Source organism: Mastigoproctus giganteus, chromosome 8, assembly GCF_048544385.1.
Source record: "Mastigoproctus giganteus isolate SK-2022 chromosome 8, ASM4854438v1, whole genome shotgun sequence".
Taxonomy (NCBI): Eukaryota; Metazoa; Arthropoda; class Arachnida; order Uropygi; family Thelyphonidae; genus Mastigoproctus; species Mastigoproctus giganteus.
This window is the reverse complement of record NC_143582.1, coordinates 202,978,539-202,993,055: the sequence shown is the minus strand read 5'-3', so window position 1 is coordinate 202,993,055 and position 14,517 is coordinate 202,978,539. Positions and strand designations below refer to the sequence as shown.

Sequence of the window (14,517 nt, the reverse complement as noted above, 5' to 3'; positions counted from 1 at the left end):
GTGACAGTAAACCCTTCCCACAGTCTTGAAGCTTTTATCCTTAAATCCATATATTATAATGGATAAAAATATCTGCAGTGTTCTTCTATTACAATAGTGTTATTTGATTCCAATATTATTTTTAACAACTATTAAACAGCATGCTTCCATTATGACTAATTTTCAATAAGTCATAATGTAAGAATACTGCATATTTATTTATAGATATGTTATAAATGTAATAAATAAAAATAAGTAGTTAAAAGTATAAATAAATTGATATGAATACTAGAAAATCCAATCCTTGGCACTTTTCCACCTGAGGTGATATGATTATGGTGCCACTTTTTTAAATTATTTATAATTAAACATTATATGTTTAGCACCTTTAACAAGTGTGGCCCTGAAATTGCAACCTTCCAACCTTACTTATTAGCCAAAGTCTGAATACTTAAAAGGCTTTATATCTGCTCCTTTACTAATCAATGACTCACATATTGTTCAACTACCATATAGTTTACAAAACATTAATTTTATTTCACTCACTTTGATTCCAGTGATGTTTTCTTGAATAGACTAGTCATGTTTGATTTACTGAAACAGAGACTATTCAACTGGAGAACCACTTGACTGACTTTATATTAGTATCTCTGAATAAAGAATATGTATCTTTTTAAGCTAATAATGCAATATTTCATAGATTAGCAGTGGTGGCAGTTACATGTTTTACTATTATATGTTGTTTTATTTTCAGAAAGTATTGAAGAATAGAGTTGCCATTACAGATGAAGCCTTCATCAGAAAACATGACAAACGTGTTGCTGAGAATTGGAAAGATCTGTCACCATCAAAACATAAAGCGTTCACTGTTCTGGCAGAACGACCAGTTACTAATCAGTACAAACTGTTAGAAAACAGAAAAATCGTGAAAAAATATTTAGAAAGCAAGAATGAGACAGTATACAACTCAAAACGTTTAAGTGGATATTATACATCCTTAATAAAACCATATTTAATTTATTGTGAAAAAGAAACTAAAAGGTTATCTGATTTGAAACAATGTGATACAAATATTTCAGTGAATATGGAACAAGAGAATGATAATGTTCCTGTTAAACAGAATAATTCAGATAACACAGCAATGGTAACTATTAAAACATCTGGCTGTAAAAAAAAATAAAGTTTATTAAATAACTCTTACTGTTATAATTTGCCTTTTTTTTTTTTTTTTAACAGGCATCTAAGAGCATTTTCTCACTCCTACAGCACATGGCAGATGGATTGTAGTGAACATCTTATATCAGTAGTGCTCAAAATTTCTTAACTTTGATTTCTGTTGCCGACTGATGTAAAGAGATACTCTTGGGAAATTTTGGCACAATGACTCAGTCTGCAGATTTCAATCCTATTGAACATCTTTGGGACAAGCTGGAAAGGGCTATTCACTGCAGGCTTACACCTCCGTTGAATCTCAAGGAACTGTGTGACACTCATGTCTGCATAGTACTCCATTCCTGCACAACGTTTTCAGCATCTTGTTCAATCCATGCCTAGACGAATTCAGGCTGTTTTGAAGGTTGTATTGGCAGTCGAGGTGAGCGGACATGCTTCGTCAGGGCTCCTCAGTTAAGTGGATTGGATTACTGTAATTAGTGCTTTGAAATATTTGATTTATTTAGATATCGTTAGATTATTTTGTTATAGGTTTTCCTGTAACAGTTTGATTTTAATAATATTATAGATATAATTTTTTAAAGTTAATTTTCATTGATATTTGGCTAATTTCACAATGGTAGTTACGAGATCTGCCTTAAACACGTCACAGGGTATCGTGACTCACACGGAAATAGCCGATGGCGATTTACGGGTGAGTCATGATTTAATCCGTTGCGGAACCTGTGGAATGTTTTCCAAGGTCGACCTGGTGACTAATCATAGCTCACCTGGGGATTCTTTTCTTTGTGATTGATGTAAGGAGTGCACCGATCTTAAATTACAATTTGGTACACTGATGGAACAATTTGAGTCCCTGAAAAAACGGGTACTTGCTCTCAAGAATAATGCATCTGGAAGCTCGTCAGGGACTCAAGACTCCAGCAATCTACCATGTGATACATACCTGATTTGGGCCTCAAAACAGAAAAACCAAGTGCAAACTACTCTAGTTAAAAAGGACATTGTTTTATTAGGAGATTCCATTGTCAGGGAAACGGGGAATATTTTTTGTAATACGGATAGGTGGAGTAGAACCAGGGTATGTCTGCAGGGAGCAACTATTAATGATGTCACTAACAGATTGTCAGATTTTAAGAAGGGTAAAGAGAATATTATTCATGTGGGGACTAATGACATTAAACGTACACGATCTAACGATTTGTTGGAAAAATACAGGACCATGCTGAGGAAATGCCGCGAGCTAGGCCACAATGTCTATGTGTCTGCAATTCTGCCCAAACACAATAGGAGGGATTATATGTTAAAAGCCTTGTGGATTAACTCAAGACTTGAAGGACTCTGCAAGGCTTTAGGGGGGAAATTTCTGTCAGCATGGCCCACACTTGTAGGTAGAAGGAATTTGTTTTGTAGAGACGAGATACACTTAAACAAAGGTGGTGCAAAAGTTTTTCCCAGTATTATTGAGGATACCTTAAAGATCCAGGGAAACTGCTAGTTAGGGGGGATGTGGGTAATACTGACATGCGTTTATCTGATAATATTGGTCAAAGTAACTCTTGCACATACCTCAAGAGTTATCTGTTAACCCAACTGGACATATTATCTAGATGTTCTGGGGGCAGAAACATTTCAAGTGAGCGGGTAGTTAATGCCAGGGAAGAGAGTCTAAAAAACTTCAAGGGTTGTATTAGGGTTGTTAAATATACAAGAACAGTAAGTCTTAATTGTTTATATAGTAATGTTAGAAGTGTCGTCAATAAAATGAGCGAATTCGAACTGCTGGTTAAAACAAGTAATGCGGACATAATAGGGCTTACGGAGACGTGGTGCCACCCCGAAATTGGTGATGATGAGTTTCAGTATGGCTTGTATAATGTATTTAGGAAGGATAGGGTAGATAGAAGGGGTGGTGAGGTAATGCTTCTTATCAGAAGCAGCCTGAGTGCGACGATAGCTTTCCCAGATTCAGATGTTTCACATGCTAATATAGAATCTGTATGGTGTGAGAGAGTTGGAAACAAAGACATAATGCAAGTAGGAGTAATCCACAGACCAGGTGATTGTGAAGATTATGATGAAAGCCTCTACATGCAAATGGAATGGGCAAGTAAGTGTCAATGTCTTATTATGGATGATTTCAATTTGCTTCTAATTGATTAGAGTAAATGGTAAGGACTCTCGACATGGGGAACAAAATTTTTAAATCAACTAGATGACTGTTATTTGTATCGACATGTCAGGGAAAGTACTAGAGAAAAGAATATCCTAGACCTCATCATCACCCATGAATCAGATGACATAACAGGGCTGACAGTAAAGGAACCAGTAGCAGGAAGTGATCACGGAGTTCTACGGTGGATGATGGTAAAAGGCAAAGGAATGGGTTTTAATTTCAGAAAAGGAAATTACGATGCCTTAAGGTGTTACATGGCCTCTATTAACGGTAGATATCGTGCAGAGAATGAATACAATTGAACTGTGGTATGCTTTTAAAACATTAATCACAGATGGCTTGAATGAGTATTTACCATTAAAAAAATACTCCACGAGGAGGGTTCCAAGTTGGATGAATAGTGAAGTTGCTACATTACTTAAGCAGAAAAAGGCATGGAAAGGTTACAGAGCAATAAAAAGTACTGAAGCCTATGACAGCTACAAGATGATCTGTAATAGAGCCACAGAAAAGGTTCGACAGGCAAAGACAGTTTATGAGAAATCACTAGCAAACAGAGCAAAGAGGGGGAATAAGGAATTCTTCACATATATAAATGCCTAGAAGAGCAGGACAAACCAGATCAGACCTTTACGTAAGGGAAAGGGGATAGTATTAAATACACCAGCTTCCGTTGCAGATGAACTCAACAGTTATTTTGCATCGATATTTACAAATGAAAAACCTTTTGTGGCAATGGGAAATTGTGGGAGCGAAGTTGAAAAATATGTAATTAATGATATTGAAATTTCACAAGATTAATGAAAAAACTTTCGCGCCTACAAGCCAGTAAGGCTCATGGAGTAGATGGAATATATCCTATAATCCTAAGGGAGGCGGCAAGTGAGTGCATTAAACCATTGAGGCTAATTATGCGAGGATCACTAGACTCTGGAGAGATTCCCTTGAATTGGAAAAGTGCCAATGTATCTCCCATACATAAGGGTGTCTCTAAGAGTGAAGTGGGAAATTATCGACCTGTCAGTCTGACTTCATGGAGGCAATGATCAAGGGTGGAATTCAGGATCATTTGGATCGAATTGAAATTCTCAAGGATACTCAGCATGGTTTTGTAAAGGGAAAATCTTGTTTAACAAATCTGGTTCGCTATTTTGAAAGGGTCACTCACGAGCTGGATTTAGGGAATAATTTCGACATTGTTTATTTAGATTTCAGCAAAGTTTTTGACCCAGTCGTACATGAGCGGTTGCTTTATAAGCTGGAACAGGTTGGAATCACTGGGAAAATCCTTAGATGGAAAGCTGGATGGCTTCGGGGAAGGAAGCAGAGGGTTGTGATAAATGACTATTCCCCAGATTGGGTTGATGTAAGAAGTGGGGTTCCCCAAGGATCAGTATTGGGACCACTGTTGTTTTTAATTTTCATAAACGACATCGATGAAGGGATAGAGGGCGTGATGTCTAAATTTGCAGATGATGTTTAAATTGGTAGAGTAGTTAATGATCACTGTCAAGCTGAGCTTCTTCAGAGAGACCTAGATAGACTTCAGGAATGGTCAGAAAAATGGCAGCTATCCAACAAAGTGTAAGGTATTACACCTGGGAAACAGTAATCCCAAATTAACATTCACTTGGTGGAGTTCAACTAAACCTAGTACTGGAGGAAAGGGACTTGGGTGTTACGATACGGTCAGACATGAAATTCTCTGAGCATTGTAAACAGGTTGCAAGGAAGGCCCATGCTGTCCTATCCAACTTTTGCAAGTAGAGATAGGGACGTGATAATCCCATTATATAAGGCTTTTGTTAGACCACACTTGGAATACTATATTCAAGTATGGAGACTGCACCTAAAGAAAGACATCGAGCTTCTTGAAAGGGTGCAAAGACGGGTAACTCGCCTGGTGAGATCGGCAAAAGGGCGTCCTTATGAAGAAAGACTTCGAATATGTGGGTTGCAGAGTTTGGAAACTAGACGCCTTAGAGGAGATTTGATTGAGGTGTTTAAGGCTCTGAGAGGCATCAGTAAAATGAATGAGGACGAAATTTTCAAGATTATAAATGATGCTAAAACCAGGGGACATAAATTCAAATTGCCGGGGGAAATGGTTAGATTGGACTGCAGGAAGTTTTATTTTAGCCAGCGAGTTATAAATTACTGGAAAAAGTTGCTTTCATGGGTGGTAGAGGCTGACAGTTTGGGCATATTCAAAAGTCATCTGGATAGTATCTTCAGGTGAGGGAAGCGCATAGGATGATAGTTTTAATTTCCTTTTCTTTTATTAATTATTATTATTTCTTTTATCATTGTTTTATTCGTTTTTTTTTTTTTTTTTCGGTTGGTGCAGCATAAGCCATAGGCTTTCTTGCACCATGCGGCCATTACTAATACTAATGGAGGCTCAACACGCTACTGAGTAGGTGTCAGTAGCGTGTTGAGACTGTTGAAAACTACCGTTTTCAACAGTCATGCAGGCTTGAAACGCGGTCACTCGAAGCCCATGTTTTTATGTGCCCTCGAGACTAGGGCATGAACGCCATAGTGTTCACATTATCTTTATCTCACAACTTGAACTAAATTCACTTCACCCGTGTAATGTTTAGAATCTCTTTATTGATTAAGGCAATAAAAGCCAACAAGAAACAGCGTGTAGTTAAATACAGCACACTCGTGCTTGATGATCACCTTAAACCCTCTGTGCATGACCAAATCATCTGTTCCTTATTACGATATGTTGGACAGCTTGTGTAATCGAGATCCTCTAATATCCGTATAATCGGACCGATTTTACGTGGGTCTCGATTATACAAGCTGTCTTGTTCAACATGCTGTAGTATCAAGTTTCGAGACAATAGGATTTTCATAATGGTTTATATGACGTCACTCTTACTTATTATCTGAAATGGGAAGGCAAGTTCAACACCTGGGCTCATCGCGTTAATTCCCTTAGTAGTGAGTTGTTAATTATTACTGAAATATGAAGAGCAAGTTAGTTCCAATCATCATTTTAATTAGTAGTAAATCATGTAAATAGGTGAAATGGCATCGTCTTTGTTACATCTCATATTGTGAATGCTTTCACAACGAATTGCTGTGATATTGCGCCACCTCGAATATAAGCAACTCTTCGGCAGTAAAGAAGATTAATGTTACTTATTCTCGGCGGATACCACCATCCAGACAGCACCGTTTCGAAACCATCTTGCATCTTTTATATTGCGGAGTTATACTTCATAACTGGATTATCACCCGTATCACAGGTTTATCTACCCGCCCACCAATGAGAGACTAATATGCTTTGAAACGTTCCATCTGGGTGGTGGTATCCACCCAGAATAAGTAACATTAGTCTTCTCTACTAGCGAAGCGTTGCTTATTCATTGTAGTGCAACATTCCGGCAAATCGTTGTGGAGGCATTCACGATATGAGATATAACAGAAACAATGCCATTTCATCTGGTTTGATGATATTTTACACACTAAAATGTTGTTTTGCAATAACTTGTTTGTCTAGTAAATTTTAAATATAAAATTCTCTGATTGTTAGTCTTCTGACATCACGATACAATTGGTCCAGAGAATAACTTGCTTTTTTACCACATTTTTTGGGCAACGTTTCAAAAAACCTGAAGAACTTTTACCTGTTTTTTTTTTTTTTTTTTTATTTCGAATCTTTTTTTTTTAATCATTCTGACAAATTTGTTGCTAAAATAGCACGTTTTGTTGCTTGCTTGATTGGTATGCTCATTTTATCAAGTAATGCTTGTTTATCATAGCAAAATAAACAACTAACTTAATTCTTGAATATTTTGAATATGTGGTTCTTAGTGCATCCCACTTTGGTGGTGATGCACTAAGAACCACATATTCAAAAACTGCCCTAAACCAATTAAAAAATAGAGAGACAAAGCCCAGTCAATAACCTAAGGAGGTATTAAAGAATTGCCCCAAGACAATCAATAGCCTTACCCTGTAACCCGAATATCTATATATAATCCTATTTTATTCTAGCCAATTAGCATTTAATATTTAATTCTAGCCTGTCAAGTACCAATGACATTTTGGTCCAGAGTGCCTAATCAAACATATTTGTAGCCATACTTTGCAGAAAGAAATACTTAAAATAAATAGATATAATTAAGCAACTTTACAGTAAAGGTTTTGAATATATATCAGGTAATAGAATTAGCCATACGGGAAGAGATTGAAATGGCTAAATCCCCCTCTCTAAAACATTTTATTTCTGCATTGTCATGTATTTAAAAGCTACCAATATGAAACGTAAAAACTGTCCCTCAAACAAAATTTCCTTCTCAACTGCTAAATTAACAACAGGTGCAAATTCTGTAAAAGTATAATAAATGAATTGATAGATAAATTCTCTGTTTTGTGGTTACTAGAGAAGCAAGATGAAAAACATTGGCATAACGTTTGATTTGCATATTATAATAGTAATAAATTGATTCTAAACTTTACACGCACGATTGAATTGCTTCAGTCAAAGTAATTGCGCACATAATTTTAACTTATTGTATTTTTTTTCCTATATATAAGTATTTATCTCGTACGTCCTTGGTTTTCTTTCATTCTAGTTCCATCAAGGGGTGCTCGGCTGTTAGGTCTTATTTCACTGCTGCCAGACCTCGATCCTCTTCTGCTCAGGTGATCCGTTTCAGTCTTTCCCGTCTTGTTCGATACTTCTGTCGAAGGCTCTTTGGTTTTCATCTGAGATTCTGTTGTTTATTTTCCTCTGGCAGCTCTCTTTGTATCGGCGTAGTCTCTCGCTGGGTGTGAGGATATTCTGCTTCAGTGTGTCTAAATATTCTCTGATTTTTGGTCTCGTGTTTTGTGTCTCTAGATGATGCTCTTCGCTTTTCCAATCAATTTCTTAGTCCTATTACCCCGTTGTTACTGGGTCAATTGGTCTATCTTGACTCTTAATTCTTCTATCTTCTGCTGAAGTCTTTTTTTCCAAGATGGCGGATCCTTTTTTTGGTTCTTCTACTGCTGGTTTCTCATTTCTCTTCCATTAATCCTAGTGGCTGCTATGACAGCACAGTATACGGCTGTGTGGATGGCCTCCAGTGTTGCACCGTTGTTGTCGAGGTAATGTATTATTTACATATCGAGGTGGTCTGACTCTCCACAGGATCCTATTGGGTCTGTGGTTCGATATTACATAGGTATTTCTGAGGTCCATTTCCTCGAATTCTGTTAGTGCCTTCTTCCAGTGATCTCTTCTGGATATCACTACCTCGTCTCTTTTCACATCAGCTGCTCTGAGTTGTACTTCTTCTTGCTCTTCCTCCTCTGGTTCCATGTTATCAATATTCTTTGTTCTTTGTAGTTGGTTTCTCAGGTCCTGCTTGATTTTTTCCAAGATTGCGAGAGCTATCAGATTCTTTGTGACGATGATTCTTCTCTGGTCCGCTGTTCGGTGACCTGAATATCCGATAATCGTTCCAACCATTTAGTATGTAGTCTCGACCTGTACATTGTCATATTGGTCACTAACTTGGTTATTTCGTAGTATGTTCGCAGAATATTCATTTCAATACTCCACTTCAGGCGTTGGCGTTTTCTTCATTCCTGTTGGGCACATGACATAGTATAAAAAAATTATGGAGGTCCTAAAGTTTCGAGACTTTAGGACCTCCATAGCGCAGGAGGGACACTTCCTGTGCAAGTGTCCCTCCTGTTGGACACTTGCACAGGAAGCACTTCCAGTTAGTTATACTTAAGTCTTGCCATTATTAGTAGTATTATTACACTCATTTCCCAAAATACAGGCCGACCGGGCTAGCCGAGTGGGTAAAGTACCTGCCCGGCAACCCAAAGGTCGCGGGTTCGATTCCCGCCTCGGGCTTGGATCAAAGTACTGCAAAACCTTGGGAGGTGCAATATGGCCACAGAAGCCGATGCGCCAACAACTACCAAATCAATCAATCAACCAAAATACAGGGTATGTTTTTTTTTTTTTTTTTTTTTAATTGGAACTATTTTTTATATAGATTTTAAATGTAAATTTTGAAATGATAAGTTGTCCTGGGGCAAGTTGAGCATCATCAGTATATCTCTATACAATATAAACGGTACTTCCCGACATGGCGACGCTGGTCCGTCCCTTTGTGCAGATTACCTCTGATTAAACCTGCAACCACTGGTCTGTTTGTAGCTGTTGCCTCAATATATTGTTGGAACACCTGACCAAGAGCTAATAAGCTGAATTTTAATTATAGTCCAAAGTTAATGGTCCTAATGAAGTGGCCGCGGAATGTATGTGTTAGCATTAGCAGAGGCATATGATGCAGGAAAAGAAGCTTATACACAGCCAAAAAAAAAAAAAAAAAAAGTCACGTTCCCATTTCACCCCTCCGTTCATTCCAAGTACCTGTCCAGCTCAGCCTTAAATTTATTTAGGCTATCAACTTCCACAACAAAGGATGGAAGTCTGCTCCACCAGCCAACCACCCGCTGGCTAAAGGCAAACTTCCGCACATCTGTCTTTCCTCAATTTGAATTTATGTCCTCTCAAATGATTATTCTAAGCAAGAGGAAAAATTCCATCAGCATTGAATATGCTCAAACCATTCATGGCTTTATACACCTCAATCAGATCACCTCGCAGGTGCTTAGTCTCCAGACAATGTAATTTGCAAAATGTAAGCCTTTCTTCATAAGAGCAACCCTTTGTCCAATTCACTAATCTTGTTGCCCTTCTCTGTACTCGTTCCAACAGCTCTACATCCTTCTTAAAATGAGACCTCCAGACCTGTATACAGTACTCAAGGTGTGGCCTGACCATTGCCTTATATAAGGGGATAATCACCTCCTTATCCCTGCTAGACAAATTCCTGTATTGACAAGACACTATGGGCTACTGTTGCAGACCATCTGCACTCAGAAAACTTCATATCTGTCTGCACAGATACCACCAGGTCCTTTTCATTCTCTACCACCCTGAGTGTCGTACCACATATTTGATACGTTACTCTGAGGTTACTACTACCCATATGCAGTACTTTACATTTGTCAAGGTTAAACTTCATTTGCCACCTCTCAGCCCATCTGCTCAACTTTTCTAGATCCTGTTGCAGTAGCGTGCTGTCATTGGTGTCACCGGGCCAACCTTCGTATTGTCTGCAAACTTAGACATTAAGCCTGATATATGCCTTCATCAATAACATTAATAAATACAGAAAACAACAATTAGTAAATTAATAAGAGGAGTTTACCTCAATATAGTACGTAGAACACTTCCGTATGATACCCTCCAGAAATTAAAACGGAAAAAACGAAAAACTCGACAACAGCTCTGATTCATACTATCTAAAAAACAACAATGTACCCGGGAGGGTACTCCACTAATAACATTAGTCCACGAAGAGCAGTGTCCATTGATTACCACTCTCTGCCAACCATCCCTTTATCCATTGCAGCAGTTTGCCCTTAATGCTATACTGCTCCAATTTGTACAGTTGTCTTCCATGTGTAACAGTATCAAAATCTTTCCAAGTATATGATATCAAAATTATTTTTTTAATCCAGTTCCTTTGTGACCACATCATAGTACCGAATCAAATTGGTCAGACAAGACACTTCCCTTAACAAACCCGTACTATGTCTCAACTATAACTGAAGTCTTGTCTAGATGATCCTGCAGTGCTTCTTTAACCAGTGCCTCTATTAATTTCCCCGGAACAGAAGTTAAACTAATATGTCTGTAATTATTTATGTCACCCTTTGATCCTCTTTTGTGAATTTGGTTGACATTTGCACATCTCCAGTCCATGGGTACCTACCCTGAGTCCAAGGAAACTCTCATAATAACGGCTATGGGTTGGCTTACTTCCTTTGCGTCCTCCTTTAATATAACTGGATAAATCCATCCTCCCCAGGTGTCTTCTTCAGTTATCCTCAACAATTTCTGCTCCACTTTTCCCTCAGTTATTACAAAATCATTTAGCTCACATCCAGTTTGATACACCTCTGGCATTCTTCTCCCTGAATAACCCCTCATGTGTAAATGTAGATATATTTTATAGGTGTAAATGTAGATATAGAGATATTAAAAGTGAGACAATGAGGATATTTTTAGTGAATAAATTTGGTAGGATAAACTATAATCGATCAAAGGTAATGTTACGATTTTCGAAAGGAGGTTGCTTCTGTAATTATGCTTCGTGGTCGTTCTAATATATGTAAATTTTCTCTGCCGCAAGAGGTCGTTTGATAATAGCTACAGCTTCCTTTTTGACTGATTTTTGGGTGTGATTAAATGTCTCTTGGTCTTTTATTGTTGTGTTGTGGAAATTACACGTTGTTGTGGAAGATTATTTTATTGTGTTAACTAATACCTAAGAAAGGTTGCCAGAAACGATTTCCGCCTAAATACCTCATTTTACTCTAACGAAATTGCAAACATATGAAGAGAACGTATAAATGCATCGCCGGCACTGAAATATCTGGCGTCTTGAAATGAAAATGACGTCAAATTTAGTGGATATCACCTAGTGATATAAAAAGAATTAAAATTCAGGTAAGCATTTAATTAAGAAGGTAATTACGGAAAATTGATTACTTTTTTGAAAGGTAGTTCGTTATATAAATGAAGTATATTCTCGTATCCAACTTGGAATTCATTTTTCCCCCATACTGCGGGAGATATAATGAACGGTAATTAATTATTTTTACTATTTTGAACTACATTTTTTGTAATTATCCATTACGGTACTCCAGGTGTGATCAACGAGTCTTTATATAATGGAATAATTGCCTATTTTTCTCAGCCAACAAAAAGCTTGTACATAAACTCTAAAAGGAAGGGAATGAATCCGATTGGCCCACTTTTATATCAATGGTTCGACTGTTAATGACCCTGCTCAGATAGCTAACAAACTGAATGAGTATTTTGCATGTACATTCGCACGTGAGTTACTAAAGGACGAAAATACTGGTTAAAGATGCATTGCAGGATCATCTAGACATGACTGCAGCAATAATTCAGACACAGCATGGGTTTCTTAAGGGAAAGTCTTGTCTGACAACTGTGATTGGATACTATGATGTATCAGGTGCATTAGTGGTTACAAATGAACTGAATGCAAAAAATAATTTTGATATCATATACTTGGATTTCAGGAAAGCTTTTGACACTGTTGCACATGGAAAACTATTGTACAAATTGTAGCAGAATGGTATTAAGGGTAAGTTGCTACAATGGATAAAAGGATGGTTGAGTGGCAGAAGCAGAGGGTGGTAATCAATGGGTGCTGCTCTTCGTGAACTAATGTTATTAGTGGAGTCCCACAGGGTTTGGTGTTGGGACCTCTGTTGTTTTGTATATTTATCAATGATATTGATGAAGGTATATCAGGCTTAGTGTCAAAGTTTGCAGATGATACAAAGGTTGGCAGAGTTGTTAATGGCAGTGTACTACTGCAACAGGATCTAGATAATTTGGGCAGATGGGCGAAGAAGTGGCAACTGAAGTTTAACCTTGACAAATGCAAAGTACTACGTATGGGTAGAAGTAATCCCAGAGGAACGTACTTTTTTTTTTTTTTTTTTATGAAAACCCCAAACATGAAAGTTATCAAAACCTATAGTACTTAGTACCATGCATGGGTTGAAGGAGAAGTATGGGGGGATGGGGATGCCGGAAACTTTGCTCTAGAGACTAAACATGGGTTTCACCACTTCAAGCCTCCAATAAGCAAAGTGGTGGTATTTCACCGGTTGATGAAAATCATCTACCACCTAGGTGGTAGAAAATGAAAAAGACCTGGAAGTAATTGTGCAGTCAGATATAAAGTTTTCTGAGCAATGCAGACAGGCTGCCAGGGCAGGTCATGGGGTTTTGTCAATGATAAACAGGAATTTTGCTAGCAGAGAAAAGGAGATGATTATCCCTATGTATAAGGCAGTGGTCAGGCCACACCTTGAGTACAGGTCTGGAGGCCTCATTTTAGGAAGGATGTAGATTTGCTTGAGCATGTACAGAGAAGGACAACATGATTGGTTAGGGGAACAAAGGAGTCCTCTTACCAAGAGAGGTTTAAGTTCTGCAAATTGCAGCGGCTGGAGACTAGGCACCTGCGAGATGATCTGATTGAGGTGTATAAGGCCTTGAATGGGTTGAGTATGCTGAATTCTGATGGGATTCTTCTGCTTGCTCAGATTAAGAATTTAAGGGGGAATAAATTCAAATTGAGGAAAGACAGCAGTAGAATAGATGTGTGAAAATTTGCCTTTAGCCAGTGGGTGGTTAATTGCTGGAACAAACTTCCATCTGTCGTTGTGGAAGTTGATAGCTTAAATAAATTTAAGGAGGAACTGGACAAACTTAGGGAATGGTTGTGTGATTTTTTTTTTTTTTGGCTTATGCTACATAAGCTCATATGCTTGCTTTATTGCATCACGTGCCACTATTACTATAAGTGAAATGCCATATCCTTTTTCGTGGTAGTTTATTTACATTGCTAAAATAATTTCATGTTGGATTGTACAATTTAATAATTGTAGGTATTTTTCATTTCCAAATACTTTAAGCTGGCTTCTCAGGTAAAAAGATTCTGGAAGTAACTTGGGAACAGTTGCTTCCCGAACTGTTTTTAATGTATTTTAAGTTTGATGTGTAAGTATGCAAATGTTACAAAGGTAAGTATAGTGGTTAATGACAGCAATTAAGATATGCTTCTTCAAGAAGATCTAGATAAAGTAAACAGAAAAATGACAATTGAGGTTTAACATTAATAAGTGCAAGATACTGCAGTTGGGTTTCAGCAGTTCTGGATTAACATACCATTTAATAGACCTGTAAGTTTGACTTCTGTGTCCAGGAAAAGAATGCAAATACTACAAAATCATCTTGATAGGAATGGAACTTTAAAACAGGGATTTGTTAAAGGGTGTTCATTTTTGACAATCACTAGCTATTATAAGATTGTTACAAAGAGCAGAATGCAAATAATAATTTTGACATCATATTTAAATTTGAGTGAAGCCATTTGGGAAACAAAGCATCAGAATATGCATGTGGATTTTGTAAGTTTGCTAACAGTGCGGAAGTGGGTTAGATTGTTAATGACATTAATTATGGCATACTTCTTCAAGAAGATTGAGATGAACTAGGTAGCTGGGCTAAAAAATGGCAATTTGGGTTTAACATTAACCCTATTTGAAGCACA

The 14,517-nt window shown here is 37.5% G+C and overlaps 2 protein-coding genes across 2 annotated transcripts in view; both read left to right on the top strand.

Moving 5' to 3' along the window:
• The window catches only part of LOC150082203 (uncharacterized), a 56,485-nt gene that overhangs the window by 19,276 nt on the left and 22,692 nt on the right, over nt 1-14,517 (top strand). Inside the window, exon 4 of the mRNA XM_090380449.1 lies at nt 734-1,123. Within this exon, the coding sequence (XP_090236575.1) occupies nt 734-1,123 (390 nt within the window). The remainder of the gene's footprint in view (nt 1-733; nt 1,124-14,517) is intronic.
• The window catches only part of LOC150082202 (uncharacterized), a 70,070-nt gene continuing 67,142 nt past the window's right edge, over nt 11,590-14,517 (top strand). Inside the window, exon 1 of the mRNA XM_090379162.1 lies at nt 11,590-11,867. The gene's annotated coding sequence lies outside the window, so the exon portion shown is untranslated. The remainder of the gene's footprint in view (nt 11,868-14,517) is intronic.